Source organism: Mytilus californianus, unplaced genomic scaffold (assembly GCF_021869535.1).
Source record: "Mytilus californianus isolate M0D057914Y unplaced genomic scaffold, xbMytCali1.0.p SCAF_8, whole genome shotgun sequence".
Taxonomy (NCBI): Eukaryota; Metazoa; Mollusca; class Bivalvia; order Mytilida; family Mytilidae; genus Mytilus; species Mytilus californianus.
The window spans coordinates 105,987,172-106,001,966 of NW_026262734.1; the positions used below are offsets into that span (position 1 = coordinate 105,987,172).

General features: G+C 33.7%; 2 protein-coding genes across 7 annotated transcripts in view; one reads left to right on the forward strand and one right to left on the reverse strand.

Annotated features, from left to right (window-relative positions):
* LOC127711144 (GPN-loop GTPase 1-like) overlaps positions 1 to 11,706 on the reverse strand; it is a 35,360-nt gene extending 23,654 nt beyond the window's left edge. Inside the window, exons 1-4 of the mRNA XM_052217095.1 lie at positions 11,541 to 11,706; positions 8,527 to 8,620; positions 3,210 to 3,249; positions 303 to 369 (exon numbers count right to left, since the gene is read on the reverse strand). Of these exons, the coding sequence (XP_052073055.1) occupies positions 303 to 369; positions 3,210 to 3,249; positions 8,527 to 8,620; positions 11,541 to 11,669 (330 nt within the window). The 5' untranslated portion in view covers positions 11,670 to 11,706. The remainder of the gene's footprint in view (positions 1 to 302; positions 370 to 3,209; positions 3,250 to 8,526; positions 8,621 to 11,540) is intronic.
* Positions 11,707 to 11,886: 180 nt separating this feature from the next.
* Positions 11,887 to 14,795, forward strand: part of LOC127711558 (serine/threonine-protein kinase 36-like) — a 55,741-nt gene continuing 52,832 nt past the window's right edge. For all 6 annotated transcript variants that reach the window (XM_052217643.1, XM_052217645.1, XM_052217647.1 and 3 more), the window contains exon 1: positions 11,887 to 11,986. The gene's annotated coding sequence lies outside the window, so the exon portion shown is untranslated. The remainder of the gene's footprint in view (positions 11,987 to 14,795) is intronic.

Sequence of the window (14,795 nt, forward strand, 5' to 3'; positions counted from 1 at the left end):
CTCCCAAGTCAAGAACCACTTCATTGGTTGTTTTTTTTGTATTTTAATATTTTTTGTCCATTAGAATATTCCGTGTTGAAGGCAGTGATATGGAAGTCTCTGTTAAATCAGTTCACAACTTTTCTGGACTCAATTGTAGACTTGTGTCTATTTTTTGAAGAATGTTAATTGTTCCCTAAATTATTTTTATGCTTTGTGTTGTTGGGTTTCTGTTTAATTGATGTACATTCCACATCTCCTTTTTTTTCACCATTTATAAATCTACACTCAACTTATTATAAGTATGATGTGAAAATTCTCACCTGATCAAATCTTGTAGCAAATAAATTAAGTGAAGTCACTATCCCTCCATTTGGTCCTAAAGAATACCTTTATATTTGTTAAAGAAAATTCACTCTTTTAAAAACATTTAAAAGAAATAAAACTGTTAACACAGAGATATGTCTTGCCTATTTGTTATTTTAATGATGCAAATCTTGAAATTAAAATAGCAATACTTTACATGTTAACATGTAAGTTATGCTAATATTCAAAGTCAATGAACCATGATTGAAGGTACAGGGCTAAACAATCTCCATGGAAATGAGATGTGCCAATGCTAATACAACTGCATACCAAATATCATTGACTTTTCATAAGTCATTCCCTTTAAACAGACCTAAACACAAACATTAACTTGCAAACTATGTAAAAGTTTCAAAGGTTATATAAATCTCCATGGAAATGAAACTTGCTTTCATACCAAATATCATTGACTTAACATTAGTGATTCATCTTAAACTGACCTAATCACAAACTAATGCATGTAAACTAAGCAAAAGTTTCAAAGTCAATAGACCATGACTGAGGGGGCTGGGCCAAATAATCTCCATGGTAATGATATGTGTCAATGCTAATACAACTGCATACCAAATATCATTGACCTACCACTAGTGGTTCAACATAAACAAGAAATGATTGTAACAGGATGCTGTTACGAAGTCTCCCAAACGAAGCTCCCATAATTTGTCATTCCCAGGGTCGCCTGACATTGGGCAAAGTCCAGTGAAAATTGGTTTGGTCCAGTAAAGTTATATGCATTATTGATGCCTGGGGACTGACCCTGTATATCATTCAAATCATCTTGGCATGACAAACCAGAATATATATGGTTTAGGGGTGGGGATCTCGACCATTTACAAGATATTAGAACATTGGGGGTGGGGGGAACACCTGGGGACTGAACCTATATGTCATTCAAATGTTCGAGACATGAGGAACAGGAATATATATGGTTTAGGGGTGGGGATCTCAACCATTTACAAGATATTAGAACTTTCCCAAATGGCAGGGGGTCGAGATGACCCCTGGGGACTAACCCTGTATATCATTCAAACAATCTTCGCATGACAAACCAGAATATATATGGTTTAGGGGTGGGGATCTCGACCATTTACAAGATATTAGAACTTTCTTAAATGGCAGGGGATGGGAGTGACCCCTGGGGACTAACCCTGTATTTCATTTGATGTGCTTTATCATGACAAACCAGAATATATATGGTTTAGGGGTGGGGATCTTGACCACTTACAAGATATTAAAACTTTCTCAAATGGCAGGGTGTGGGCTTAACCCCTGAGGACGAATCTTTTGTTTCATTTAATGTGCTTTATCATTTAGAACATTTTCAATTAAAAAGATTGTGTCTATCACAAAAGGTTTTCAATTTATAATCATTTGAAAATTTTAAAAAGTAAAATCCCATAGGGTTCTATAGTAAAACCCTCCTTTCTTTTTGCCCCTCAAAGTACCCCTTTATAAACCCCATTGCACAAACAAAACCCTGATTGCACTACTAGACATGTTAGTCTAACATATTGTGGAACCCTAAGTTAATCTGACAAGCGGTTTCGGAGAACGGGTGCAGACAAGTTCAAATTTTAAAGCGGCAGAAGAAGAAGAAGAAGAAGAAGAAGAAGAAGAAGAAGAAGAAGAAGAAGAAAAGTCTTCCCAAAGTTTGGAAGACTTAACTAGACCTAATCACAAACTAATACATTATTGCCGCCGCTGCTGACGTCGGAAACAGCATACCTATGTCTCGCTTTTTGACTCCGTCAAGGCGAGACAAAAATGATTCCTGAGCACACTACACATGTTTATTTATTTCTTGAATAACTTTAATCAGGAACACTCACAACCAAAAGTTTGGAAAGCCAAATAAATAAGATAGCTGATAGTAAAACAAATAAATTGCTTCGCAGAGCGCAGCTGGATACGACCACAGATGTCCAACCCTGAAAAGTTGGGGCCAAAATGGACACAATATCCACGCTTGATACAGGTCTGAATTTGGATTGTAATTAAATTTTTGACACATAATAGGTTTCTGACACAGAATAACTGTAGTCAAAGAACTTCAAATTGGTTATATGATTTGAATTTATATTCAATTTTTTGCTTTTGTGCAATACACTATGCGAATTGACCCCCCAAAAAAAATTTTACCCCGTTTTTTTGCGTTTGTGCAATACACTATGCTGTTGAATATTAACCCCCTTAAAAGAAATATTTGAAGATATTTTCTTTTAATTTCTGAAATCTGAAATGAGAAAAATTGTCCTCCTCCAATTTTTTTCACCTCCCCCCTTTCCCTTATTCAAAAAAATAATTCTTTCCCTCAAGTTATGGTCAATATCTCAGACAATCATCATTTCTTAATACATAATTTACAAGCAGTGTAAGGGAGGTAATCAAACATTGTTATTTAAATTGATTTGGATTTTGATTTGGATTATCTCCCTTACACTGCTTTAAAATTGTCTCAATTGTCCTTTAACCAGAAAAACCCTTGTTTTTCCCCTTTTTTTGCCCCTAATTCCTAAATGGTTTGAGCCATAACCCCCCAAAGTCAATCCTAATCATCCCTTTGTAGTATGGAAACTTGTGGTATAATTTCAGAGAGATTCATACACTTTAACACAAGTTATTGTCTGGAAACTACAAAAATGCTTATTTAGGCCCCTTTTTTGACCCCTTATTCCTAAACAGTTGGGACCATTACCCCCAAATAAATCTTGATATACCAAAGCACAGGTTACTGGTACCTTCCAGAACTGATCGCCTACTAACAGCTGTACCGACCCAGACATAGAATAAAACCAATCACATGACTTCAATACTCTGAAACAACTTATACATGCTATAGCTCATACACTTGTAACCAAGGATACTGTTTCATCACTTCTTTGTAATTAACTGTGTCTCTGATATCTGAAAAGAAATGATCAGTTTTAGAATCACAATCAATGAAGTTAAACTCTATGGGTACAAAACAAAGTGTTTTCTTAATGCTTATAATTATGAATAAAAGTTGGTGTGTAAAGTGACAACTCGTCAAAAAAGGTCTTTTATGCTTTATGGGTTTTGCTATAGTTGCTAACTCTTACGTTATTTGGTTTCAGGTTGAGAGTTGCCAATCATACCACATCTTCTTAATTTTATAACATGTTAATTTGTTATTTTATACTACAATCATGACAATGTATCTAGTCTGTAATACATGTTCAATATTTGTCATTTTATGACCATCAATTTTCATGTGTTCATGGCACATTGTGACCTATAGGTTCCTAGGAGCCTGAATTGCTCATCAGGCAAAATTAAACCTTACCTGATCAATGGAAGATAACTTCTGACAAATTCAGTTTCAGATTGCTTTGATTTCATTAATTCATAAAATTTCAAAACATTACATATATTTTTTTTAGAGGATCTAAAACTTTCATTTTCAAGATTTCCTCAATTTATGTCCTTTGAGACATGTGCATGATCAAATGCTGACGTGTGAGAGACCCAATTATTATAACCTTTTCCAGCTATTTGAAAAAAAATAACCATATGAAGTTATCATGGTTATCTAAAAAAAAAAAAATGTTTTTCAATGATGCCCTTGACTGATAACAATTTTGAAAATGAACGGAACATCATAATCCAAGTCAAAGATTGCTTACATATTTTTCATCTGACCAAAACCAAATACTGTAATTTCAGAAATTTTTATAATAGTAAAAATTGAAACGAGACAGGTGTCGCAAAAATAATAAAATGCTCCGCAGGGCGCAGCTTGATACGACCGCAGAGGTCGAACCCTGAACAGTTGGGGGAAGTATGGACACAACATTCAAGCTTGATACAGCTTTGGATTTGGATTGTGATTAAATATTTGACACAGCATAGGTTTCTAACACAGATTGAATGTGGTCTAAGAACTTAAAAATTTTAAATTGGACATTCACCTATTATGGTCCAATATCCAAAATCTAAATACATGGTTAGATTCAGCATATCAAAGAACCCCAAGAATTCAATTTTTGATGAAATCAAACAAAGTTTAATTTTGGACGCTTTTGACCTCAATGTGGACAAAGTTGATAACGGGGCCCAAAAATCAAAAATCTAAATACATGGTTAGATTCAGCATATCAAAGAACCCCATATATTCAATTTTTGTTGAAATCAAACAAAGTTTAATTTTGGACCCCGATTTGGACCAACTTGAAAACTGGGCCCATAATCAAAAATCTAAATACATGTTTAGATTCAGCATATCAAAGAACCCTAAGAATTCAATTTTTGTTAAAATCAACTAAGTTTAATTTTGGACCCTTTGGACCTTAATGTAGACCAATTTGAAAACGGAACCAAAAATTAAGAATCTTAATACACGGTTAGATTCGGCATATCAAAGACCCCCAATAATTCAATTTTTGATGAAATCAAACAAAGTTTAATTTTGGACCCTTTTGACCTCAATGTGGACAAAGTTGATAATGGGGCCCAAAAATCAACAAGAGTGCACACGCTGAAATGTCTCGCCTTCTTTACTAATCATTGATATTATGTTGATAGTCTTAAATATAAAGCTTTATTACAACTGTCACATAAATTTAACATTAACCAAGAAAACTAAACATTGACCAATGAACCATGAAAATGAGGTCAAGGTCAGATGAACCATGCCAGGCAGACATGTACAGTTAACAATTCTTCCATATAACAAATATAGTTGACCTATTGCTTACAGTTTAAGAAAAACAGACCAAAACACAAAAACTTAACACTGAGCAATGAACTGTGAAAATGAGGTCAAGGTCATATAAAACCTGGGCGACTGACATATAGATCATAAAATATTTCCATACACCAAATATAGTTGAACTATTGCATACAGTATAAGAAAAACAGACCAAAACACAAAAACTTAACTATAACCACTGAACCATGAAAATGAGGTCAAGGTCAGATGACACCTGCCAGTTGGACATGTACACCTTACAGTCCTTCCATACACCAAATATACTAGACCTATTGCTTATAGTATCTGAGATATGGACTTGACCACCAAAACTTAACCTTGTTCATTGATCCATGAAATGAGGTCGAGGTCAAGTGAAAACTGTCTGACGGGCATGAGGACCTTGCAAGGTACGCACATTCCAAATATAGTTGAACTATTGCACATAGTATTAGAAAAAAAGACCAAAACTCAAAATCTTAACTTTGACCACTGAACCATGAAAATAAGGTCAAGGTCAGATGACACCTGTCGCTAGACATGTACACCTTACAATCATTCCATACACCAAATATAGTAGACCTATGGCATACAGTATAAGAAAAACAGACTAAAACACAAAAACTTAACTATAACCACTGAACCATGAAAATGAGGTCAAGGTCAGATGACACCTGCCAGTTGGACATGTACACCTTACAGTCCTTCCATACACCGAATATACTAGACCTATTGCTTATAGTATCTGAGATATGGACTTGACCACCAAAACTTAACCTTGTTCACTGATCCATGAAATGAGGTCGAGGTCAAGTGAAAACTGTCTGACGGGCATGAGGACCTTGCAAGGTACGCACATACCAAATATAGTTGAACTATTGCACATAGTATTAGAAAAAAAGACCAAAACTCAAAAACTTAACTTTGACCACTGAACCATGAAAATGAGGTCAAGGTCAAATGACACCTGCCCGCTAGACATGTACACCTTACAATCATTCCATACACCAAATATAGTAGACCTATGGCATACAGTATAAGAAAAACAGACCAAAACACAAAAACTTAACTATAACCACTGAACCATGAAAATGAGGTCAAGGTCAGATGACACCTGCCAGTTGGACATGTACACCTTACAGTCCTTCCATACACCGAATATACTAGACCTATTGCTTATAGTATCTGAGATATGGACTTGACCACCAAAACTTAACCTTGTTCACTGATCCATGAAATGAGGTCGAGGTCAAGTGAAAACTGTCTGACGGCATGAGGACCTTGCAAGGTACGCACATACCAAATATAGTTATCTTATTACTTATAATAAGAGAGAATCTAACATTACAAAAAATCTTAACTTTTTTTTCAAGTAGTCACTGAACCATGAAAATGAGGTCAAGGACATTGGACATGTGACTGACGGAAACTTCGTAACATGAGGCATCCATATACAAAGTATGAAGCATCCAGACCTTCCACCTTCTAAAATATAAAGCTTTTAAGAAGTTAGCTAACGCCGCCGCCGCCGCCGCCGTAGCCGCCGCTGGATCGCTATCCCTATGTCGAGCTTTCTGCGACAAAAGTCGCAGGCTCGACAAAAATCTAAATACATGGTTAGATTCAGCATATCAAAGAACCCCATATATTCAATTTTTGTTGAAATCAAACAAAGTTTAATTTTGGACCCCGATTTGGACCAACTTGAAAACTGGGCCCATAATCAAAAATCTAAATACATGTTTAGATTCAGCATATCAAAGAACCCTAAGAATTCAATTTTTGTTAAAATCAAACTAAGTTTAATTTTGGACCCTTTGGACCTTAATGTAGACCAATTTGAAAACGGAACCAAAATTTAAGAAACTAAATACACAGTTAGATTCGGCATATCAAAGAACCCCAATAATTCAATTTTTGATGAAATCAAACAAAGTTTAATTTTGGACCCTTTGGACCTCAATGTGGACCAATTTAAAAACGGGGCCCAAAATCCAAAAACTAAATACACGGTTAGATTCAGCATATTAAAAAACCCCATGAAATCAAGAATAAAACCCCATTGAAATTGGTCAAGAAAAAGGCAATTTATAGGAAGTATCTTCTTTTGCACAATCCTGTGCTATTAAATATTTCTTGCTATTGCGCAATACTGTACAATTGACAATTTCTTGCTATTGCGCAATATTGTGCTATTGGATATTTATTGCTATTGCGCAATACTGTGCAATTGAAGATTTCTTGCTATTGCGCAATACTGTGCAATTGAAGATTTCTTGCTATTGTGCAATACTGTGCAATTGAAAATTTCTTGCTATTGCACAATACTTATTATATAATAATTTACACATCCTGTTTGGTGTGTATCTCCTACCATATCATTATTATTTGATTTTAAATATAAATCAGAATTAACCAACTTAAAATGGAAAATTTTAAAAGAAACAAGAAAGGAAAAAAAGAAAAAAAGGAAAAAAAATAAATCCCCCCCAAAAATTTTTTGAACCCCCATTATGATTCATCACCCCCAAACTCAATCCCAGCCTTCCCTTTGTGGTATGGTACCTTGCAGTACAATTTCAGAGAGATCCATACACTTGAACACAAGTTATTGTCTGGAAGCTAGAAAAAAATGTGTTTTTTGGCCCCTTTTTGGCCCCAAATTCCTAAACGTTTAGGGCAATTACCCCCAAACTCAAACCCAGCTTTCCCTTTGTGATATGGAACCTTGTAGTACAATTTCAGAAAGATCCATACACTTACACACAAGTTATTGTCATGAAACTAGAAAAATGCTTGTTTTTTGCCCCTTTTTTGGCCCCTAATTCCTAAAATTTGGAGGCAATTACCCCCAAAATTAATCCCAGCATTCCTTTAGTGATATGGAACCTTTCGGTACAATGTCAGAGAGATCCATACACTAACACACAAGTTATGTCTGGAAGTTACAAAAATGCTTATTTTTGGCCCCTTTTTGGCCCCTAATTCCTTTACTGTTATTACCATAACCCCCAAAATCAATCCCAACCTTCCTTTTGTGGTAATTAACCTTGTGGTAAAATTTCATAAAGATCCATTCACTTAAACTAAAGTTAGAGTGCGAAAACCAAGTGTCTTCGGACGACGCCGAAAATTTTTTTGCGGTCGTATAAAAACTTGCATTTTAAATTTAACAGCATTAAATCATGAATCGCAAAAAATAAACTTGCATGTGTTTTAAATGTTCAACAATCACGATAATAAATAATCGCAATAATTTCCGAATTTACAGTAGGCATGTGTAGATTATCTTCCATACATTATGCATGCAAAGTTTGCTAAAAATAAAATAAGATGGACATACAAATGTATGAAAAGTTTCTCATAGTTCATAGACAACTGACAGTTATGGCAATAAGTCCATACCCACTTTTGGGCCATGTGAGCTATACGTATATGATAATAACAAAAATGTATCACTCAAGTCAACATACCAATATTTGCTGGAAAAGGCACTTCATGAACAGCAGGATCCAAATTAATGACATAAGGAGGTTTCTTTCTTGCATGAAGGCAAGCTGTAATTCTCTGTAAAATATTTTTGTGAAATAAGTTTCATTTAACAATAAATAGAACATCATATAAAAAGCTCCTATAAAATCTATCAGTGAAGTAATCCTAAAATACAACTTTATTTGTACTTTAAAAAAGATGTACTCACAATAATATTATTCAATTAAATCATTTAAATTGTTTGTGAACATGGTGAGAGTTTTACAACTGCTGATAAAAGAGTCTGGTTGACCATGTTGGAGTATGACATTTATGAGATACTTTGGTCTATGAGCTGGAACAGTGAATTACATTTTTTTATTTTAAAATGATTTACCGCCATTTAATTTTAATTGACTCACAGCTGGTTCCTCAAGATCTTTTATTTCTGACGTTAATCTTACAATGCGTAAATTTAACAGAATATTCCATATGTTTTACTTGAATGACTTGTATCAGTTCAAATTGGTAAAACAGCATGTACTTATTAACTCAATGACTAACTCAAAATTAGAAATGTACTACATGTATATGGATGACAACTTCTATTTCATTGTACTCAGCATGTTGAGAGAAAAACTAACAGATTTTCTGGGAAACACTATTTATATTTAACCTTTCACTAAGATGTCAACACTGCCATTTAGACAATGTTAGATGTGAGAAGAACAAATAATTTACAGTTGACCTTCTTGGAACATGTGGAAGGCCTGCTACAAATGATTCCGACAACAGAAATAGGCATTGTCAATCAGTTCATGCAGTTTTCGTTATTTTTTCGGGTTATTGTCACTGTGTACCCATCATTATGTAAAAATAAATATATACTTTTGAAATAGAGGTGTCGAAAAGATTATAAAAGGTATAAATTTGACCTGGTACCAAGTTGACTAGACTTGATGCAAAACTAGATTTCTGCAGAAATGGAACACTGATGTGGGATCCCCGGAGTAGCAGACATAGTGTTATGCTAGACTACCAAAGGATCGATTGATACTCATCTCTTACCATTGCAAACTCGATCCAATGTCAACTCGTTTTGTGCTATGGTAGAGTTGTGGTCATGGAGCAGTGTACATGTTCACTAATGTCAGATCATGAGGAACATTACAAACATGACCCATTTTATGGGAAATATGGTTTTGAGAAGATTCATATCAGTTTGTGTTTTGATGAGGAATTTTAACTAATAATAGACATTAAACATGTGATATTAATTGTAAGCTGATGAATTATATAACACCAATCATAATTTATTAATTGGATTAAACAAGTTGATTACACATATAATCACACAATTAAAGGAATTTAATTTATGAATTAGAATGGTATTAGAAAGTAATATAAAGATAACAAACAATTCAATTAATGTCTATGATACTATCATAAACCAAATATAGTTGACCTCTTGCATTTAGTAAAAGAAAAAAATACCAAAACACAAAAACTTAACTTTAACCACTTAACCATGAAAATGAGGTCAAGGTCAGATGACACCTGACAGTGAGACATGTACACCTTACAAACATTCCATACACTAAATATAGTAGACCTATTGCTTAGAGTATCTGAGATATGGACTTGACCATGAAAACTTAACCTTGTTCACTGATCCATGAAATGAGGTCAAGGTCAGATGAAAACTGTCTGATAGGTATGAAGACCTTGCAAGGTTAGCACATACTAAATATAGTTATCTTATTACGCATAATAAGACAGAAATTAACATTACAAAAAATCTAAAACTTTTTTTCAAGTAGTCACTGAACCATGAAAATGAGGTCAAGGACAATGGACATATGACAGACGGAAACTTCATAACCTAAGGCATCTATATACAAAGTATGAAGCATCCAGGTCTTCCACCTTCTAAAATATAAAGCTTTTAAGTAGTTAGTTAACACAGCCGTGGTTCCCGCAGCCGGATCACTATCCCTTTCATGCCTATGTCGAGCTTTCTGCGACAGAAGTCACAGGCTCGACAAAAATCAGTAACATCAATTAGTTTTTTTCAAAGATTTGCAAAAACGATTCATAAATCATTTGAATTAGTCATTTCATACCCTATCCATTTCATACCCTGACCATTTCGTACCTCATGGAATATTTATATGTATGATATTTCGTACCTCATGGAGTATTTATATCATGTATATTGGTATGCCATTTCGTACCATATGGATGTATACTTCACATGTCCTTATTACTGAATCATGTACAAATTAGAGCAAACAGATCTTACATTTATTTTATTTTACGGTCACAGAAGCTGCAATTCATTATGCAAACATTTTTATTCATGGCTTACTTCTTGAGTGAACATCAGTTTGTGTCACTTTTCACTGCTTTTCCTGGCAAAAACAACATGAACAACTGTTAATAACTATAAAACAGTTACCATTGGTTACAGATAATTATTCCTTTGATGGTTAATTAACTTTGTATTTTTAGAGTTAAACAGGTCATGGCTAAAAAAGAAAAGGACAAACAATAGTACACAAAATACAACATAGAAAACTAAAGACTGAGCAACACGAACCCCACCTGGGGGTGATCACAGGTGCTCCGGAGTACGAGGTACGAAATGGTATATGCAGTTGGCCCATAGGGTACTAAATGGTTAATGTTGGGTACGAAATGGCAGAGGTATTAAATGGTCAAGGTACAAAACGACTTGCTACCAAACATTCATGTATTGTATATATTTAATGGTACACCTTTGCAGTGATACGAGTTCGAGGTGGTACAAGTTTGCAATGGAGTTGACTTGCATCCCTAAGGATCTAAAATATCAGTAATAGGTAAAAAGTTTATTAAAGATTATGTTTGTATTGATATATGTACCGAATAAAAATAAACCTTTCTTTTTCGATTTATGGAACAAATGTCTAACGGTCTTAAAAAAGTTGTAAACATGGCAAAAGAGGCGAGATATTTAACTGTCAACGAATGTCACCTGAACAAAAGTTGTTTTTCCAGATCCTGCCATCCCAAGAACTATTATGCAAGTAGGTTTCTTCATATTATGTGCTTCTGGTCGTGGTTCTGTTGGCATTTCATCATCCAAGTTTTCACAACATGCCATAATTTTTTTTTCAGAAAATAAGTAGCAATTTAGTTCAAGCATTTTTTTCGTATTTTTTTTTATATGCGTTGAAAATAACCATATCATATTCGAACATTTAAAAGAGTTAAGGAATTGAGGTTTTTATATAAATATTTTTTTTCATCTCATTACAATCTCCAACTTATCACTTTTTGCATACGAAACCTCAAAGCAACGATGGTACGCAAGCGCAGGAATTCCGGAAGAGGGGAACTTGAAACAAGCAGCAACGATGTAAACAACTTGAAAAGAACCGACAAAACAACAAATTTAATCTTTAACTCTTAACCTGGCAGGTAATTTATCGTTCATGCATAAACGTTTAGCTTGGACACTGAAGAACATGTTGCTTTTTTTCTTAAAAAAGCGATGGCACATTGGCTCTGACACTGAGTGACAGACTGGGAACACACTCATAGTCACAGTTGCTCAGTCTTTAGTTTCTATGTTGTGTTCTGTTGCAGTCTGTTCCAAAAACTTTTCAAAGCACTAGCCCATAGGGCTAGTTGAATAAAAAAATTACTAGCCCGAATTGATGTTTACTAGACCTGAAAAATTTTGTGTCACCGGTGAGGATCACAAAGTGATCTGATCCTTCTAGGAGGGTTTGGGGGCATACCCCTCCCCCCCCCCCCAAGAAAATTTTGGAAAATTAGATGTAAAATCCTGCATTCTGTGGTTACATTTTTGTATCTGTAAAGTGAATATAACCTATCAAAATTGTTTTTTTCTCCAGGTCAAATGTAAAATTCTCATTTTCTCCAATAAAAAATTAGAATAGTTGTTTTGCAAAAAAAAAAATCTTTTTTCCATAAACTCGTACCATTTCAAGTAAAAAGACATTTTAAGCATTAGTAAATTATTACTCAACTTAGGGATTGTTATTTTTTGGGGAAAAATTCCCTCATTGAAGTATGATCCCAACCAGTTTAAAATTATTCCTAATATTCTTTCATATTTTTGTTAGTCTTAACAAGGATTTGTATACAAATCCTTAGTCTTAAATATCAAAGTTTAGTTAATTCTCTGGCACTTCTTTTTGATCTGGAAGAGGCCTTCATTTCTGTATTCTTTATTTTTTATGCTATTTTTCTCCATTCTTTATATTTGAACACCTCATTTTTCTCAATTCTTTATGTTTTGTCAATTTTTTATAAAACAAATATTCTTTATGATTTTTTACCCATTATTCTCTATTCTATAAACCCCTATCAACACCCTCTTTATTGTCACTTTCGCCGTTAATTTTGACTTTTGTTTAAAATAATAAAATGCCTAGATCGTTTTCTGCATAGGTTTTTTCAAATCGAAACTCGAAACTTCTCGAAAAAATTTTTTACAGGCAGGTTTGGATGTTCTTAAACAGGTATAGATAGTTTTTGATTGACGTAATTTGAGTAAGAGTTATCTTAGTTGCCGCCATGTTGGAGGCCACATGCACAAATTCCTAAATAAATCAACCAAAATGCAATTTGTTACATTATAGTGTTGCTTGGCCTGTTTCTCTGGACTTTACGTTTACCCCGTGTGTTACATACTAGTACCAACTTTCATTCAGTTGCCAGAGAGTGTGGTTGTATCTTGACCCTTTTGTCATTGATCTATTTGGATCCCTCAGTACTGTACCAGTACCATCAGGGCAGGCTGGAAAAAAAATAGTTCTTCGTGGCAATTTAATACATAAAAATATTGAACAGTAGCCTAAGAAAAAAATTCTTTTCTGAACAATCTTAATATGGCTTTCATGTCGATCCTGTCCCAATTTTAAAAACATGAAAAATATTTACAAGGGGTAAATATTATATATATTTGGCTTGTAGTTTATGTATATTAATGAATTTAATGAACAAAAGCAAATTAAAGGTGGTAGATCAAAAAAAATATGCGGTTGACAAATATTTAAGTACAAAATGTAAATAATTTTGATTAGAGGAGACATTTATGAAAATATTTTTTGAAATAATAAAAATTATGAAAATCCATATTGAAATACATGTAACTGATTTTTTAATGTAAAATATTTATATTCCATTCAATTTACCATGTTGTTTACCACCCTAATTGTTAAATGAGTATGATGATTATGCAGTTTAAAGCATTTATGCTGATTATGATTTTATTGAAAGTTATCATGACTATTAAGGATGCATAATTATAGACGACTTTCGCATTTGTGCACTCTCCCTTACATTTCCTATGTCACAATGTTTTTGTTATTAAGTCACAGTAAGAACCGATTGTTCCAGGATGTCATTTATGCCAATTGTTAAAGGTTAAACAGTGTAACTCATTCAGGGGTGTGGAAATATTTGTTGTGACCACTTGTCCTCGGGGAAATGAAATTTTAAATTTTTATACTTGTCCAGAAGAAAAGTTACTTGCCCTGATTTCTTAATGAATTTTGGAATAAAGAAGATGTATTTTACTTTAAACCTGTATGTTTCTAAAACAGTTTTGAAACACAATGAAAATAGTATTCATGGTCTTTGTTTGTATGTTAGAATGATAAAAAGATAAGTAGAGTAAACACCAATGAGATAGAAACCAACCCAAAAAACAACTTTAAACTAAAGAATCTAGAGGCCAATTTTGCAATGTTTTTCAGACTTATATTTTCTTCACTGAGTCTGTGCAAAGTTTTAATTAAACTTAATGAGGAGGTCAAAACCAAATAATTGATGAATTATTGAATTGTGGTTTGCACCCCCCTTCATCCCCTCCCCCCCCCCCCCCCCTTTTCCCCAAAAAAAACTTTTGGTAGGCCAGTTGTAAATTTGAGATTTTTTATGATATCTAAGCGAAATCAAAACATTATAGAACTTTAAAATTAATAATGACCATTTCTGGTGTATCGTTGCTATAACCTGATCAACGAAAAAAATTGCAGAATATTAATGAAACCCTGGTCCGCATACTTATTTTTAGTTGTTTGATAATCATTCTATTTCTTGATCATTGATGTTGTTTTACTTAAACATGTTGCTTTCGTCTTGTTATCATGGTTATTTGATATTTTTCCTACTTTGATGAATAAATTTTGAGGACTTTTCTATATGGGTTACCGTTATATAAATTAACATTGTCAAGCAACATTTCATTTTACTT